This window comes from Panthera tigris, chromosome X, assembly GCF_018350195.1.
Source record: "Panthera tigris isolate Pti1 chromosome X, P.tigris_Pti1_mat1.1, whole genome shotgun sequence".
NCBI classification, from domain to species: Eukaryota; Metazoa; Chordata; class Mammalia; order Carnivora; family Felidae; genus Panthera; species Panthera tigris.
Genome location: NC_056677.1, coordinates 107,055,534 through 107,074,501, shown reverse-complemented (window position 1 = coordinate 107,074,501; position 18,968 = coordinate 107,055,534). Strand labels below are relative to the sequence as shown.

Below are 18,968 nucleotides of genomic sequence, written 5' to 3'. Positions count from 1 at the left end.
AGTCAGTTAAGCGTCTGACTTAGGCTCAGGTCATGATCTTGCGGTTCGTGGGTCTGAGCCCCACGTCGGACTCTGTGCTGACAGCTCAGAGCCTGGAGCCTGCTTCAAGTTCTGTTTCTCCCTCTCTCTGCCCTTCCCCTGCTCATGCTCTGTCTCTCTTTCTCTCTCAAAAATAAACATCAAAAAAATTTTTTTGAAAGCGTTTCTATTCAAGAGGTAAAGAAAGAATCCAGTCTCACCCAGAATACAAAGCCAATACGCCTTCTTCTTTATAGATTCGGAACAAGGCATGAAACATTCCTCGGTATTTTATTTCTTTAAAACGGACATCAATGCTTTGGCCCTGAACTTGAAGGCGTGTTTTAGTCAGGTCCACAGGGAAAGTTCCTATGAAAGAACACACTGATTTATAAGTTTCTCCAAAGAGTCATGGTTAAATTTTGGCTGAATTTAAGCCAATGACAATTTGAAAACATAAGACAAAGTCCTTTTTATAACACATAGGGGATATCTCTACTAAGATATCTCTACTAAGAGTACCACTTTCAGAAGAGTTGTATGTGGTAAAGTGAAATATACTGTACTGTATCTAGGCAGTAGGATTTGGCCCACAGTATAGTTGAAACTGATATAATAAAATGCTTTAAGATGGTCCTAATATACTGCAAATACAAAATAATTTAAATGTTTTAATTTCATCTATAACATAATACAGTTTGGCATTTGAATCTTCCTCTGCACCCCCCCCCCACCTTGACTCCCCACTTCTTCATAAATCTCTCTAATTTTTCACAAAGAAGATGGGAAAGCATGGGATTGCTGTTCCAGGTACTCTTATATACTATTATAAAGTTTTGTCAGTTTTTTTTCTTTTATCTGTTTACAAGAAACAAATAGTTCCCTAACATTATGAAAGATAACAGCAAAGTCCTACTTGGCCGACTCATCTTGGTTCTACGTTTAATTCTGGACTAATAACTAACACAGTGCCTGGGAAATGTCTTGAACCAAACTTCTTTAGTTACCTCAATACACAAAAGTGGTCATTACATTGACAAAATGTGTTTTAGGGAATACTTCGAAGTCTAAAACTAACAAGGTGATTATGTAGGTCTGGTCACTTATGACTTTGGTATCATAACACCAGAGCATGTGCCAAGAAAGTCAACAAAGATTAATGGGTTGGGTCACTTACAAATAGCTTAGGAAAGAGAAAATTGGGAGATGAAAAAACACAGTCTAAAAAATATTTCCAAATTAAAATCAAATAGAGAAGAATCCAGTTTGATCTTATTAATCAATTTTCTTCTAAAATGGGACAGAGAGGCGCCTGGGTGGCTCAGTCGGTTGGGCGTCCGACTTCGGCTCAGGTCATGATCTCATGGTCCGTGAGTTCGAGCCCCGCGTCGGGATCTGTGCTGACAGCTCAGAGCCTGGAGCCTGTTTCAGATTCTGTGTCTCCCTCTCTCTCTGACCTTCCCCCATTCATGCTCTGTCTCTCTCTCTCTCAAAAATGAATAAACGTTAAAAAAAATTTTTTTTAAATGGGACAGAGGTTTGAAAAAAGAAGTCTGGGGGTGCCTGGGTGGCTCAGTCAGTTAAACAGCCGACTTTAGCTCAGGTCATGATGTCACAGTTCGTGAGTTCAAGCCCCCCACTGGCTCTGCACTGTCGCAGAGTCTGCTTCAGATTCTGTGTCTCCCTCTCTCTCTGCCCCACCCTCCACTCATGCTTGCTTTCTCTCTCAAAATAAATAATAAACTTTTAAAAAGAAAAGAAAAAAAGTCTGAATACTAAGAAAGTTATAAACAACTTAGCATAAAGGAAAGACCATTAGTACAAAAATATAGCAGAAACCCCTATATTATCGAACTCCCTTTATCTTTTCATGTACATTACTTAAACCTAGAGCAAATTAACAAATCATTAAACTATAAAAAAAATCTTCCTAAGTTTGACTTTTATTAAAATTTTTTTTAACATTTATTTATTTTTGAGCAACAGAGACAGAGCACAAGTCGGGGAGGGGCAGAGAGAGGGAGGGAGACAGAATCTGAAACAGGCTTCAGGCTCTGAGCTGTCAGCACAGAGCCTGATGCGGGGCTCAGACCCACGAACTGCGGGATCATGACCCAAGCCAAAGTCGGATGCTTAACCAACTGAGCCACCTAGGCACCCCCTAAGTTTGACTTTCTTAACCTCACTCACCATACCATTAGTAGTACTTTTTTAGAAAATATTACTCGATGGCTTAGAGACAATAGTTTTTAAAACAAAGTGAGCTTCTTTTCACTTTTTCTCTAATTTTCACCAAAAATAACTGTCACCATAAGCTACCATCTATACCATAAGAAGCAGATTCGTCAGTTTTCACATTCTTACCAAACTCAGCAACAATAGAGGCAAGGCCGCCATATACAAAGGGTTTCCAATTCAGACCAGACATCTCATGGCTTACAGTGGCACTTTTCTGGGGCTAAAAATAAACACAAATCAGAACAAGGCACAAGAGTGAGGAGCATTTGTTAGTGTTTGATCACATTATTTATATCAACAAAATTAGTAAATGAAGCAGATGTAGAGGAAAAACCCTACCAAGTGGAATGAAACAAAATGGGGGATCCTGTTTTATGTACTAGATGATCATGAATGTTTTCTTTACTGCCACTCTGTACGGGTAGGCGTGCAATTCCCTCAAAGATCAACTTGTGCCCTTCTTTCTCTAGTTTCTTTAATGTTATCCATAGCCCCACCCAAAGAAGAGGTTGTCCATCCAGCACAACCAACTTAGACATTCAGCTAGACAATTACAAGTGAAGGAACCTGGAGTTCAAATTATATAGGCTGAGGCATCTCATAAAAGCAGTTCATGGTATTCAGTTATCTTGATTCAGGTGCAAAGCAAAGGCTGACACCACTACCCTCTCATATTCCTAGCCCTCTCATCTCTCCACTAAACTGCAGGGTTTTAATTCATCTAGCTACTTCTAGCTATACACAGCTTCTCCCCACAAAGCCCAAGCTGAGCTAAGTATCTTTTCATCTTCTTCTGGTTCCCAGAGGAATGAAAATAATATAAATGATGTCTGTCTTCTCCCTGACATTTAACTTACATTCATCTAGTGACTCTTTTTCCTTGGTCTTTTTAAAGCACATACATACAAATAATGTTTTTCTTTGATGTTCTGACTTTTTAACAATGTATTCTACTCCCAGTCCCCTTGCCTTCTTCCCCATCCCACCCCCAGTAGACCTGTCATCTTCAATCTTTTCATTTTTGTTTTTCCTATCACTCAGCTATTTCTCTTGGATTCTTTTCCCCACAGTTCTGCCCTCTAGATCAGTGGTTTTCCAATTTTATGTGCACCAGGATAATCTAGAAGAGAGATTAAAACAGAGTGTTGGGCCACCCTCAGAATTTCTGATTAGTGGTCTGGGTCCTGCCTGAAAATATGCAAGTTTCCAGATAATGCTGGTGCTTCCATCCTTTAAGAACTACTACTGTTCTATGCATTGCCTCCTAAATCCTGGTCCAGCTGGAAGTAATCTTTTAAGATGGACTCTCAGATTTCTTTTAAATATTCCTTTTTCAGAACTTCACAGTACATATACTATTGAATTTCAAAAACATCTTCCAATGTTTTATGGTCAGGAATAAAGACTCTGAAGTAAGACTACCTAAGTTCAAACCCTGACACTACCACTTACTAGCTCTGTGACCAAGTTACTTAACCACTCTATGCCTGGGCTTTCTGCACTGTAAAATGGGGATAATTATAAATCCTATATTACAGGGTTGTTGTGAAAATTAAATGATATATGTAAAATACGTGAAAAAGTACCTGCCACCTAGTTCAACTTTTTTTAAGTTTATTGTTGCATGCTCTTCAGACTGAGCCAGCCAGGCACCCTCTAGTTCAACTATTAGCTACTATCATTACTACATTTTGAAAAGTACTAAAATTTACATTTTAGCAGATATTACTTACTGCCCACCTCCCCCACAGCCCAATCTGAGGTTAGCACCATTGAGTCACAGTCTCTTTTTAGAGGAGACAAGGTTTTGCTTTATTTCCCCAGAAGGAAATCTCTGTAACTAAGCACAAATGAACAATTTCCCAAAAGAGGATAGCAAACATGCAGACAAATGTTTTAGTTAGAGGCCACAAATAATTATGGAATAATTATGGATTATGGAATAATAATTATGGAAATAATATTCCATAATTATGGAAACTTCCTTTCAAGCTTAGTGGGATCAGCCAGTCCATCTGATATACAGAGTCGGGAACCGATAGCTCTTTGGGAGGAAAATTATTGAAACGAATTCTGGAAAACAAAGCAGCAATAGGCACTTCTAGTACCAGCTACAGTCTGAAATGAGTCTTGAGTACTAAATATTATCTTATTAACATTTTCAGTTATGCGCACATTTTATTACAATTAACAGTAACACATGACACACACAGCGAGAGGGGAAGCATGGAAAAGCAAGGACCATGACATATCCCCTCTCTTAGTTTGGTCAATGGAGAGGGCATTTTCCCCCCACAATTTAGAGATTTCCCAAAACAGTCAAGCATTTCAAATGGCTGCTATGCTTCTCTCCAAAGCTTTCTTTTTACAACTTCTTTCAATTCATCTCATTACAGAGAAAGCCTCTATCGGAACTTTATTACCTGCTACCCAGACTTTTAATAAGGAAGATGTGCTCAGGGAACCATAATAATAAATCAGTTAAAGGCAGGGGGCAGAGCCATAGCAGGGAATGGAATCTCAAGTCAGTCGGCCCAGTGGTTCCTTAATGAAATTTTTACAATTCTGAGATGAAATAAAGAAAATAAGGGCACCTAATACCTTTTTCTTCAGCCAAATGTATTTAATTTAAAGGACTATCTATTAGGAAATCCTGTTCTTCCTACTCCTGGAGCATTTTTTAAAATCACCTTTCTTGTATGAAATATAGTTGGTAGTTGACTTTGTTTAGTGCCTTTCTTAGCAAAATAAGACTGGCTACCTTAATTTATGTCTCCTCTCCACACTTTCATTTAAATATTATTGATCCATGAAATCCAAAATTCTGAGGACCACTGGCCAAATTTGACACTGCTACCACTGTCACCTTCCCACCCCCATCTGACAGTAAAATCCCTTTTCCTCCAATGTTAGGAAAGAATCTTGTTACAAAAAAGTCCTTTATCATCTTTAGTTAGGTCTGATTTTAAACCTTCTTTCCTCGTACTGAGCCAAAAGTCTGCCTTCCTCTAGTTTTCACCCATTTGGGGAGGTAATATTAAACGAATGTATTCTTTTTCCCTACAGGGTCCTTCAAGTATTTAAAGACAGCTATCATGCCCTCCTATATCTTATCTTTCTCAGGGTAAATACCCACAATAGTTTTCATCACTCACTATATTATACTTCAATTACTACAGCTGAAAATGGCAGTCATTTTTGTGAGACCATATCACACTACTGAATCATTAAAATGTCACCTTAAAACCTTTAAGTCTGCATACATGTCATGTCATACCTATTCCACAGTTGTGCAATGTTTTTAGAACCTTCATTCACCCCCTTCTATATCTTAATTTCAGGCACACAGGATGAGGCTTATCTTCCAGTTGCTCCATGTTATTTTTCTCTTAACTAGCTAAGATCCCTGAAGGCAAACACCATGTCTCACAGTACTTTTCATAACCCTTAGAATAGCTTGCACAGAATTGGGTACACATCTATTAAATACTTGGTTGGTTCCCGTGTAATATCCTTTATCTATGTATGCAGTGTGTACGTAAAAGATTATGTGAGAACTTAGAAAGTTAACTTGCTGGACCAAAGCAATGCTACACTCTGTAAACAACATTTTGTTTTTGTTGATCGTCAGAGGTTCTCTGCCTAATTCTCTTCCATTGATTTTGTTGCAGAGAATTACTTGTGTAAAAGACCCCAAGCACACTAAAAATGATTTTTACTTGTGAGGGCTATCCCCAGATATGGATAAAAGGAAACAAACCACATCTGAATTAAAACAGAAACCTTAAATATTTATCGCATAAAGAAGCCAATGAAAATGTATTTAAAATGCAAACGTGTATACTGAAGTCTGACTAAGGAAAATCTGATAGCCTAGAGAGTGGAAGAAAGTCCTAGAATACAAGTTACATAGCCCTACATTACTCCAAAGATCTGGTCAGAAAAATCTTGAGTGTTTTTCTCACTTTCTCCTTTTAAAAAGAGTAGGCATTATAGATACTCAGACTTGGGAAGTAATAATGGAGAATGAAGCAAATATTTATTGAAAGCATACAAAATGCCCAAACCTGCAACATGCTATGAGTATAAACCTCATGTTAAAAAAAAAAAACAGAACACATGCTCTAACATCAGGACAATATTTATCATTCAACCTATCTTTCCTGGATAATCAAGGAGATTGGGGTGGGGATAAAGTTGTATGAAATTCAGTACTTGCCTTTCAAGAGCTTATAGTCTGGTGGAAGAAATCAAAGTTGCTCATTAGAGAAAAAATTAAGTATTAAATTACATAGTACAAACTGTAAGAGCAGGAGCATGGTAAAGGAGACAATCAGCATGGGCCTGAATAATTTGAAAGGCTTGTGGAGATGAGAGAACTTAAAATGGGCCTTGACAGAGTACAGGTAGAATCAGGATAGGTCTAGGTAAGGGAGGGGTGGAGGAGGAAAAGAGGATGAACAGAGACACAAACATGGTGGGGGGTGGGGGTGGGGGGACACAGCATGTGGAGGCAGGCATCAGCATAGCTTGTTCTGAGAAGGAATAGTGCAACCTAACCTGAACAGAGAATTCTCTTAACAGATTGATAAAATTATCAGACAAGAAGTATGATAAAGAAACAGGCTGAAAGGCTTGAAACCAAAATGTGTGTTTGGCAGGGTGGGAGGGAGGCTGTAAGTTTTTGAACAGGGAAGGGACTTGGGGAAATCCACATTTTAGTTAGCCTACTCAGGCTGCCGCAAACAGTGGATTCCAAACAGGATAGGCAAGGAAACTAGCTTAGGATGTTGTGAAGTAAAGCAGATAAGATGCTTGTTGACAATGAGGTTAGAGATAAACTTCTAAAATGGAGACACAAAGGAACTTGATGATGTAGGGAATGAAGACAAAAGTTCACAATAACTCTAAGCATCCCTAGCCTGGAAAAAAAAACAAGGAAACACTGACAGCAAGCTACAAACGTCCCTGCTGTTTGTTACCTTATCTGAGAAACTAATTCATGTTGAGAATAGCTGTCATCCCAATTAGTTAGCTGAACTGCATTTTAATAGATGCCTTCAATGCCTTGACCTCAAAGAGTGGCAGGGGGTAGAAACTGAAGGGGAGCATCTTTTAACAGCATCCCTCACACTAACACAATGGAGGTGTTTGCTTACTCCGCTTACAATCACGGCCGCCGTTGCAAACTTCACCCTTAGAAAAATTAGGATTATTCCAGGAAAGATACCCATTCACCCTCTGGGTAGCAGGATCTTGCCAGTTCCTCAGCTGTCAGAGCGAGTTCGTGGAGAGAAGGGAGGCGCCTGAAGAAGGCGGCCTCCCAAGGGGGTCGAGGAAGCAGGGTTCAATCGAAGAAGTAAAACCACCGATGCCAGAAGAGTGAAAGACAGGGAAGGGACTCAGCTGAGGGGAGAGAGAGATCAAAGGACCGTTAAGCCCCTCCCAGGCCGGGAACCAGGCCAGCCCGGCCCCGCGCGGCCTGGCGCGGCCCAGCCCCGCTCCCCAGCCTGGATGTCCAGGAGCTCCCCCTCACCTGCTCAGGCTCAGCGGACGACTGGGAAGCCGAGGCTCCCACAGTCGGAAGCGGCACCGCAACGCCAACCCGGAAGCATTGAAACCAACGGAAGTAACCAAGTTGTCGCCTCGGCAACGGTGGTGGCTCCGGCATTCCAACACCGCCTCCTCAAAGCCTAGAAAAGAAGGCGCAAAATGAGAGGCGGGAACTACAGAGGTCTAAGAGGGGGAGTCGAGCAGGCTGCGGGTGCAAAGGCTCAGAGAGGGCAACCTGACTTTTGGGATGTGTAGGGAGAAAGAAGGAAGGCGTGACGATTTGGCAGCTTCTGCAGTTCACGTGCTCGCCAGTTGGGGGCAGACATGTCGCCTCGTTCCCGCGTTACCAGGCAACTGGCGCGTACCAGGACTACGGGGGGGGGGGGGGGGCGGGGTTGCGGCGCGTACTAGGAGCAGGAAGGGGGGGGTGGCGACGCGTATAGGACTAGGAAGGTGGGGGCAAGAAGAGTGGGGCCAGCCAAACCTAAGGGACGCGAGGGGCCTGCCGACCGTAGTGAAGGGGTGGGGCAAGGCGCCTGCGCGCAAAGTACGAAAAAGGAGGGAAAGTTAGGGGGGCGGAGCAAAGGAGTTAAAAGTAGGAAAATGAGGGTAAGGAGTGAGCGGTATTTAATGAAGTGTCCGAAGTCATTAAGAAAATAAAGATCAAGTAAGTAAATAAACCTCAGCACCGACTAGACGCCAGGTATTAGCGACTGAGGACTCAGACTCAGGCCCTGTACTCAAAGCACACGATTGAGAAAAAGCAGATTGGAAACAGAAAGTGGGACCACAAAAAGTTAGAGTCTTGAGAGTAGAAGTGCTGACGGGGGAGTCCAAGCTAATCCGTACCTCACAACCAGCCGGAGAATGACGAGCGAGCGAGCAGGTTGACCAAGCCCACTGACCAGCTTCTGGCCCCCTGGTACCAGAAGGAATGGTTGCAAAGCACCCTGGGTAATTCTGTTGGCCAATGGACTACTTTTGATTTTCAAACCTCGCACGCGAACGTTCCGAAATCACGCGAGGATACGAAACAACAGGGCTTATGTGGTGAGTACAAGGAAAAGCGGGTAAATGCCAGGAACATCACATAAGTGATTGTTGAATTAACAATCACATAAGTGATTGTTCAATTAATGCTTGGAACACCTTTGTTGTGAAAGGACCTTTCTCATTGTAGTTAACACCTTGGTTTTTACCCCTATTAAAAAATTTCTTCGGGCAGCACACATAATACCACCTGATGTACAATGATTACCAAGCATGAGGCAAATAGCTTCATGTGCAGACAACTACTCAATGAGACAGGTACTATTATTTTACCCTTTTGGTAGATGAGAAAACTGAGGTCTTACGAAGTTACTAGAGTAACTTGGTAATGGCAGAGCTGGGATTCAAATTTGGGTCTGACTCAAGAGCCTAGGCTCTTAATGACCATGCTATACTGATTCAGCTTTAATAATTCCCTTGTTACTTTCAAAAACTTTCTTACTAAAAATAGATAATATAAAAACCATGTGCATGCATTACAAAATTTGAATTCCCTTCCATTTACATCTAAGCAAAGCACTCCCTTCTAGCCAAACAGGCTCATAGCTTAGAATCCCTATTCAGAAGAACTGTACTCTCACCAATGATGTGAAGTCTATGTCTCCAGTGGGGACCTGGTCTTGTCCCTCACATCCAGGTCACCGAACCTTGTAGAATTTAGGCCCCCTCTGTGAGCAAATCACCCAATTTTTCTACAAGACAGCACTTTTGCCTCCTCAGCCACTGCTACCACCAGCTAATCTCACTGATCACCTAGATAAACCTGTTAAAAAGGAACTTTGTTTTCAAATGACTTATTTTAAAAGTTCTACAATAGATGAATTTAAAATAGCATTTGTAGCACCATTATAAACACATACCACACTTTTAACACATTTGCTATTTGCTTATTTTATTTTCAACATTTTTCTAAAACATACAAAAGATCTAATCCTCATTATCAAAGTTGGCTATTTTCCTTTTTAATTACCTTCTATTTGTAGTCTCTATCACACAGACCAGTATTTAATTATACTCTGTCTTGTGTTATGCCTGAATTCTGATATCTCCAAGAGATAAAGTATTGAAGAAGATAGAATACTGGAATCTTCAAGTTGGAAGGAGATTTAGAGGTTGCTTCTATAATATTCATTATGAACAGTTATTCAGTCTCTGTTAGAATACTTCCAGTGTAAGTACACATCACAAGTCAGCCATTATACTATTTTTATTCAATGACACAAGAGAGTGAAAAGGCAAGGTACAATCTGGGAAAAGAGATTTTTAATCCATATGTCCTACAAAATCTCACATCCATTATAAAGAACTCCTAAAACTCAGCAATAAAAACAGAGACACCTCAGGGCGCTTGGGTGGCTCAGTCTGTTAAGCATCTGACTCTTGATTTCAGCTCAAATCATGATTCCAGGATTGTGGAATCAAGCCCCATGCCAGGCTCTGCACTGAGCATGGAGCCTACTTAAGATTCTCTCTCTCCCTCTGGCCCTCTCCCCGACTCGTGAACATGTGCTCGCTCTCTCTCTCTCTCTCTCTCTCTAAAAAAATTTTTTTAAATAAAAAGAAACACAGGCAACTCAGTGTGTATATAGAATATCATTCAATCATAGAAAAGAATGTGATCCTGCCATTTGTGACAATATGGATGTATCTAAAGGGTTTTATGCTAAAACAAGTCAAAGACCAATACCATATGATTTCAATTATTTTTTTAAGTTTAGTTATTTATTTTAAGAGAGAGAGATCAGGGAAGGGGCAGAAAGAGGGAGAGAGAACCCCAAGCAGGCTCCGCAGAGACCAATGTGGGGCTCGAAACCACAAACCATGAGATCACGACCTGAGCCAAAATCAAGAGTCAGACGCTTAAACAATTAAACCACCCAAGTGCCCCTGATTCCACTTATATGTGGAATCTAAAAAACAGGGGAGCATGGGTGGAACAGTCCGTTAAGTGTCTGACTTCAGCTCAGGTCATGATCTCATGGTTCATGAATTCCAGCCCCAAGTTGGGCTCTGCGCTGACAGCTCGGAGCCTGGAGCCTGCTTCAGATTCTGTGTCTCCCTATCTCTCTGCCCTTCCTCGGCTTGTGTTCTCTCTCTCTCACACAAAAGCAAATAAATAAGCATTTTAGAAAAAAGGAATCTGAAAAACAAAAAAACCCAAAGAGTCATAAACACGGAGAACAAAACTGGTGGTTGCCAGAGGGGAGGGGGATGAGGGAATGGGCAAAATAGGTGAAAGGGATTAACAGGTACAAACTTCCAGTTATGAAATAAATTACTCACACAGATGAAAAGTACAGCATAGGAAATATAGTCAATAACATTGTAATAATGTTGTATAGTGACAGATGTAAGTACACTTACCATGCTGAGCAATGCGTAAACATATACAATTGTCGAATCACTGTTATACACCTGAAACTAATATAACATTGTATGTCAGTTCTACTCCAATAATTAAAATTTTTTTCAGGGCACCTGGGTGGCTCAGTCGGCTAAGTGTCCGACTTCGGCTCAGGTCATGATCTCACGGTTCATGAGTTCAAGCCCCATGTGCTGTGCTGACAGCTCGGAGCCCAGAGCCTGCTTCAGATTCTATGTCTCCCTCTCTCGGCCCCTCCCCTGCTCATTCTCTTTCTCTTTCTCTCTCTCTCTCTCTCTCTCTCTCTCTCTCTCTCTGAGTAAACACTAAAAAAATAAATAATCTAAAAAAATTTTTTTCTTAAGTCTCCGTGAAAAAAAAGACAGGAAACTCAATTTTTTTAATGGGGAAAATACTTGAAACACACTTCATAAAAGAGTACGCCCAAATGATCAATAAGCATATGAATAAGTGTTCAGTATTATTAGGCATATAGAAAATTAAAATTAAAATCACAATACAAACCCACCAACATGGCCAAAGTTAGAAGGACTGACAAGAAGGGGGTTGGTGGAAAGCATCTCAAATTCTTTTACACTGCTGGTGGAAGGCTGTATTAGTTTTCTATTGCTGCATAAAAAATACTGCCACAAATTTAGCAGCTTAAAACACCACACATTTATTGTCTTCTGGTTTCTGCAGATTAGGAATCCAGGCACATCTTAATGGGGTCCTGGGCTCTGGGTCTCACAAGGCTGCAATCAAGATGTTTTTATCTCAAGACTTGATTAGGAAAAAATTCACTTCCAAGCTCACTCAGGTTGTTGTGAAATTCACTTCCTTGCAGCTGTAGCACTGAGGGCTTCAGTTTCTTGCTCGATGTTGGCCAGAGGCCACTCTCAGCTCCTGAGGCTGTCCCAGTTTTCTGCAACATGGCCCTTTCCATGGGCAGTTCACAATATGGCCACTAGCTTCTTTCACATCAGCAGAACGAGAGCCTAAGATGAGGTTTCATCAACACAGAATTTAGCGGGACAATTATTTTCCGTGATGAAGTCTACACCTATTTTTCAAAATTACAATAGCTTCTTTTTCAGATTATAAAAAAGTACATAGTCATCATAAAACATTTAAACTGTACACAGAAGTGGAAAGAACGTAAAAAATCACCCCAAAACCAAATACCCAAAGGCTACTACTCTTAACAGTGTGGAGAGCCTCCTTCTAGCCCTCTCTCGGGACATACACACATAGTTATGCTATCATTCTTGTGATGTGCACGTTTCTGTCCCATGCTCCTACAGGGTGGCCTTGTGCTGAAGTCAGTGTCTCTGCTACCTCTTACCTATGGTCCTCCCACATTTCCCCAATTTTAAAAGTTATGTATCTTTATAGAGGGAAAGGGAAAATATAAAAACCATAAACAAGGAGATAAAAATGCAAAAGAAGTAAAATAAAACGTAAACATCACCCCCACTACCCAGATAACACCATTAACATTTCTATGTGTTTCCTTCCAGTCCCCTCAACTACCCAGGTATCACCATTAACATTTCTATGTGTCTCCTTCCAGTCTCTCCATCTTTTACATAATTGTATATATACCTCATAAACCTTGTCTTACCTCCTGGCTTCTCACAAATCTCACTCCCTCACTCCTTCCCTTGCATCCTGGACAGCCAACCTCTCCCTCCATTTATCCTTCTTATTAGCTTCATGTTCTTCCCAGGGTACCAAAACAAGAAAATCCTCTTCTAATCCTGTGTCACCCTCCAGATACTGCCCAATCACCTTCCATTCATAGCCCTTTAAAATTCTTAAACAATATTTTACTTAACCCAATATATCCAAAGTAATATCATTTTGGAACATAATCTGTATAAAAACTATTGAGATATTTCAGTTATTTATATACTAAGTTTTTGTGTATTTTACACTCACAGTTCATCTCAGTTCAGACTAACTTTCCAAGTGCTCCATAGCCACATGTGGCGAGTTGGCCACCATACTGAGCAGAAGAAATCTAATTCATTGCTCCATCTGATAGATGATTACATACCTCCCCCAACCAAAAATCATCTAGTGTTCTGCTATTCAAATGTGGCCAATTAGTAGCATCAGCATCACCTGGAGCTTGCTAGAAATTCAAAAATCTCAGGCCCCACACAGGACCTATCTAAATTAGAATCTGCATTTTAGCACTATCCCCAAGTGATTCATTTGTATTTGAAACTTAAGAAGTCTGGTCTGCCTTCTATTAAACACTTCCAGTAGCAAGGAACCCCCAATTCCATCCCCAACGAAGCCTGCCCCTTCTTTAAATGGTTGTAATTATTAGAAAAACATTTCTTCTTTATTGAAGATTCCCCGTAAGCCTGGCATTGTGCTAAGAACTTCACATCAATTATCCATCTCATTTAAGCCCAACACTCTATGAGATAGTTGCCAATTTTGACTCCTTTTGTTGTGGTCACTGTTTATTGTGATAAAATATACATAATCATAAAAATTTACCATTTAACCACTTTTAAGTGTACAATTCAGTGGTGTTAGCTACATTCGCAATATTGTGCAACCTTCACCACTCTCCATTTCCAGAACTTTCATCATCTCAAACTGAAACCTATTAAACAATCACTTCCAAAAAAAAAAAAAAAAGAGGTTAGAGTGGGAGAGAGCCAAAGCGTAAGAGACTCTTAAAAACTGAGAACAAACTGAGGGCTGATGGAGGGTGGGAGGGAGGGGAGGGTGGGTGATGGGTATTGAGGAGGGCACCTGTTGGGATGAGCACTGAGTGTTGTATGGAAACCAATTTGACAATAAATTTCATATATTTTAAAAAAATAAATGAATAAACATTTCCACATCTCCTCTCCCCCCAACCCCTGATAACCATCATTCTTTCAGTCTCTAGGAGTTTGACTATTCTAGGTACCTCTTATCAATGAAATCATACAATATTTGTCTTTTTGTGTGATTTATTTTGCTTAGCATGTTTTCAACATTCATCCATGTTATACACTGTATCAGAATTTCCTTCCTTCTTACAATAATTATTCCTTTGTATGTATGTACCACATTTTGTTTATCCATTCATCTACTGATGGACATTTCGGTTGTTTTCACCTTTAGGCTATTGTGAATAATGCTGCTATGAACAGTGGTGTACAAGAATCTGAGTCCTCGCTTTGAATTCTTTGGGGTAAATACCTAGGAATGGAATTGATGGATCATATGGTAATTCTATATATTTAACTTTTTAAGGAACCACCAAACTGTTTTCCACAGCAGCTGCACCATTTTATCATAGCCTTTAAAAAAACAGTTGTTGTGGCTATTTTTCAGATCAGAAAAAAGTTTTTAACCCTTTTATGAAAACTGGAATACAGAGAGAAAAAAAGATTTTTAAAAAATTATAATCCCATTATCCAATGAAACTCTTCACATGTTCATACAGATTCTTCCAGGATGTATCTTTATGACAATTGTTCCTTAAAATAAAGGTTTTGGGGGTGACTGGGTGGCTCAATCGGTTAAGTGTCTGACTCAATTTCGGCTCAGGTCATGATCCTGCAGTTCATGGGATCAAGCCCCACATCGGACTCTGCCCTGTCTTGGTGGAGCCTGCTTGGGATTCTGCCTCTCTCTCTGCCTCCCCCTGCGCCCCCAACCTCTTTCTCAAAAGAAATATATAAACTTTTTAAAAGAGAAAGGTTTTGTTACCATGGAATTCTAAACATGCTTTCGAAGGAATATTTCAGAAGTGTACTTCCCTTAAAAATATACCATTTTTCAAATAATATGCAGCCATCAGAAATTATGCTTCTGAGAAGTATGCAATCATAATGAACTTTATCTTCTATTGAATGCCTCCTTTTTTCCAGAAAGTCACCCATGCTGACTCTAATCCTCACTACAACCTTGTGTAGGCTTTACCACTGGATGGACCAGGTTTTGCCAGCTGTGTGGTCTTGAATAAGTACCCAACCTTCCCATCCTTAAGTTTCCCCAGCTGTGAAAACAAAGAACCTACTAGCACCAACCTCTGGGGTTACTGAGCATTCAAATGAGACGATCCGCATAAGGCATGTGGAACGGAGCCTGGCTCGTCATAAGCACTCAGGAGATGTCTATGTTCATCAAGTAAATTCGGGTTGCCCTGGCAATTTAAACATGCAAAATGAGGTGCAACCATGACAGTACTCGAAGAACGTGTAGCTGAACACTTTGATAATCCTGGGGGTGGGGGAGACCTTCTAAGCATGCTATCAGAGGCAGAGACATCAAACAAAGAATTATTGGAACCAGGGGCACCTAGGTGGCTCAGTCAGTTACGCATCCGACTTTGGCTCTGGTCATGATCTCGCGGTTTGTGAGTTCAAGCCCCGCATCGGGCTCTGTGTTGACACCTCGGAGCCTGAAACCTGCTTCGGATTCTATGTCTCCCTCTCTCTCTACCCCTCCCCTGCTCACGCTCTCTTTCTCTCTCTCTCAAAAATAAAGAAGCATTAAAAAAGAAGAATTATTGGGGGCACCTGGGTGGCTCAGTCGGTTGAGCCTCCGACTTCAGCTCAGGTCACGATCTCACAGTTTATGGGTTTGAGCCCTGCATCAGGCTCTGTGCTGACAGCTTGGGGCCTGGAGCCTGCCTCAGATTCTATGTCTCCCTCTCTCTCTGTCCCTCTCCCGCTCGTGCTCTGTCTCTCAAAAATAAATTAAAATGTTTTAAAAAAATTAAAAAGAATTATTGGGACCAACCACACAATAAAAATCATGGCTGAAAACACCAAGAAGTTAGAAGATAAGCAATAATTTGGGGGGGGGGAATGTAACTAATTTGACAGGCAAAAGGTCTTTAATATACAACAAGCTTTACAAATTAAATAAATACAAACACTTAAAGGTATTTTCGCAGAAAAACAGGCAAAGGATAGAAACAGTCAAGCAAGGGAGTCCAATGTGGCCAATTTATGCATGGGGACATTTTGATGAGCCCCACCGGCACAGCCGCTGTGACGCAGCCGCCCGTTCCAGCCGTCTCCATCACAGTGCACTCCCCCACCTACCCTCTCTCCCCAGCCTGCAGTCCAGAGGACTCTCACTTTGTATTTTAGTGCTTTCTGCACTATTTACATTTTCTTCTACAAAAGTGTTGCTTCCAATCGTAAAAAATAAAAATAAAAAATCTTTTATACAGCGTAAACCTCCAAGGAGAAACTAAAATCATCTTTATAAAAGAAGTTTTATGGTATTAAATATAATGTTTGCATACTCTAATCCTGAGAGAAAAGTTGGGAATTTCGTTGAGCATTTCCTCTACGTCTGGAGCTGAGACTAAGGAATCTTTTGTGCTTTAAATACTTTCCTTCCCCTCCATTCAGTGTCAGATAGATAGGTAGGTAGGTAGGTAGACAGACAGACAGACAGACAGTTGCAATTTATTCATCCATTCACTGGATAGGTACTTATGGAACACCTGTCGGGTGCCAGGCATCGTGTTAGGCACGGGGACCTAGCAATGAACTAGAAACAGTCCCTGCCCCCTTGAAATAGACAGTCTGGTTGGGGGAGGGGTGAACAGAAAGGAAGTCCATATTCAGGTGGATGACATATTGTCAGGTGTGAAGAAAAATGAAGCAGGGAAAGGACACAGAGAATGGCAGGGGCTGCTGTTTTGGATTAGTCAGGAAGGCCACACTATCTAATGTGATATTTGTGGAGAGGTGTGAAGGAGGTGAGCGAGTGAGCTATGAGGATTTCATTCCAGGCAAAGAGAACAGTAACAGCAAAGGCCCCGAAGCAGGACTGAGCCTGGTGTGTTTGATGAACCCTGAGGTCACCAGGGTGGCTGGAGCAGGGGGATGAAGGGGGACAGCAGTAGGAGATGAGGTCAGAGAGGTCATGAGTGGAAGGAGATCAGGTAGGGCTGTGTATATCATGGTAAAAACTTTGGATCTTCTTTTTAAGAGTCTGGAAAGGTTGACATAATCAGGAGAAAGCAAACCTACAAAACATAGAGGTGTCTATCCTTTATATTTTCAAATGAAAAAGAGAGTAATTCCCATTAAAACAAATGACTCCTAGTTATATGTGATTATAGACCAAATGGTGCCCAATCCCTAACCATCCTTTACTCCCCCATCACTGAGACCTTAACCTCAGATTGGCAGGGTTTAGCAATAGGGATTTGGGTGTTATGAGGAAAGAGTTAACAGAGCAGGTCTGGTGGCTTACTCCTTGTCTGTCTCCAGGAGAACCATGAGAGACCCTTAGGCAACCCATGAGGATCTAAGTGTTGTTTTTAACACCAACGGATTGATGATTTTGTTGTGTACACCTACAGTAATAGGCCATGGCCATGCTATCTTGTTATGATTACTTTGCACAAACATGAAGATTGATGATGTGAACCTGGTTTCATTGTTGGGGTCCTGAATCTCCTGGTCATGGCCACTCGTCAATAAGATGTACATATGTGACCAGCCTTCCCATCTGTGATCCAAAACCTGAGACTCAAAATGGTCTTTACTGGACACAGATATTTCATGTGTATCCCTGAAATTCACTGCTACAAGACACTGAAAGAGAAATTAGAAAGTATTTTGAACTAAATGAAAATGAAAACACAACCTAACAAAAGCTGTGGGCTACAGCTCAAGCAGTATTTAGAAGGAAATTTATTGCCCTGAATTCCTATATAAGAAAAGAAGAAACAGCCTCAAATCAATGACTCCAGCTTTGATCTTCAGGAACTAGAAAAATAAGAAGAAATGAAACTGAAAGTAAGCAGAAGAAAAGAATTATTAAGGCAGGGGCAGAAATCAATGAAATAGAAAACAGGGAAAAATAGAGAAAATCAATGAAATCAAAAGCTGGTTATTTCAAAAGATCAACAAAATTTATAAACCTGTATCCAGACTAATCAGGAAATAAAAAGGGAAGACACAAATTACCATTATCAGAAATAAGAGCAGAGATATCACCATAGATCTTCCAGACAACAAAATAAGGGGATATTATAAACAACAAACAATATAGGAAATTTAGATAAATTAGACTTCTTCAAAATTTTTAAATTTTTGTGCCTCAAAAAAAATTAAGGAGTGTCAGGGTGGCTCAGTTGGTTAAGCACCTCTTGATTTCAGTTTAGGTCATGATTTCACGGTTCATGAATTTAAGTCCCTCATCAGAGGCCACGCTAACAGCATGGAGCCTGCTTAGGATTCTCTCTCCCTCCCTGTCTCTCTCTGCCCCTCCCCTGTGCTCACTCTCTCGCTCTCTCTGTCTAATTAAATAAATAAACTTAAAAAAGAAAAAACTAAAATAAATTAAAAAATAGACATTTTTGAGCCTTAGAAGACTCTACCAAGAAAGTAGAAAAACAATCCACAGAAAGGGAGAAAATATTTGCAAATCATATATCTGATAATAGTTTTAGTATCTAGAATAAATAACTCTCATAATTCAACAGAAAGAGAAACAATCCAATTAAAAATGAGTAGAGAGATGGGGTGCCTGGGTGGCTCAGTTGGTTAAGTGTCCAACTTTAGCTCAGGTCATGATCTCACAGCTTTTGAGTTCTAGGCCCGCGACAGGCTTTGTGCTGATAGTTCAGAGCTTGGAGCCTGCTTCAGATTCTGTGTCTCCCTCTCTCTCTGTCTCTCCCCCGATCACACTCTCTTTCTCTTTCTCTTTCTCTCAAAAATAAATACACATTAAAAAATAGAAAAAAATGAGGAGACAGAGA

At 40.6% G+C, this 18,968-nt stretch overlaps 1 protein-coding gene across 3 annotated transcripts in view; it reads right to left on the bottom strand.

Annotated features, from left to right (window-relative positions):
* The window catches only part of SLC25A14 (solute carrier family 25 member 14), a 29,926-nt gene extending 21,186 nt beyond the window's left edge, over nt 1–8,740 (bottom strand). Inside the window, exons 1-4 of one of the 3 annotated variants that reach the window (XM_015539004.2) lie at nt 8,659–8,740; nt 7,793–7,949; nt 2,383–2,476; nt 240–387 (exon numbers count right to left, since the gene is read on the bottom strand). In XM_015539004.2, coding sequence (XP_015394490.1) covers nt 240–387; nt 2,383–2,476; nt 7,793–7,927 — 377 coding nt within the window. In that variant the 5' untranslated portion in view covers nt 7,928–7,949; nt 8,659–8,740. Of the gene's footprint in view, nt 1–239; nt 388–2,382; nt 2,477–7,415; nt 7,645–7,792; nt 7,950–8,049; nt 8,066–8,658 lie in introns of those variants that run through there. The other 2 variants (XM_042974898.1, XM_015539005.2) reach the window with 2 other exon arrangements.
* Nucleotides 8,741–18,968: the final 10,228 nt, after the last annotated feature.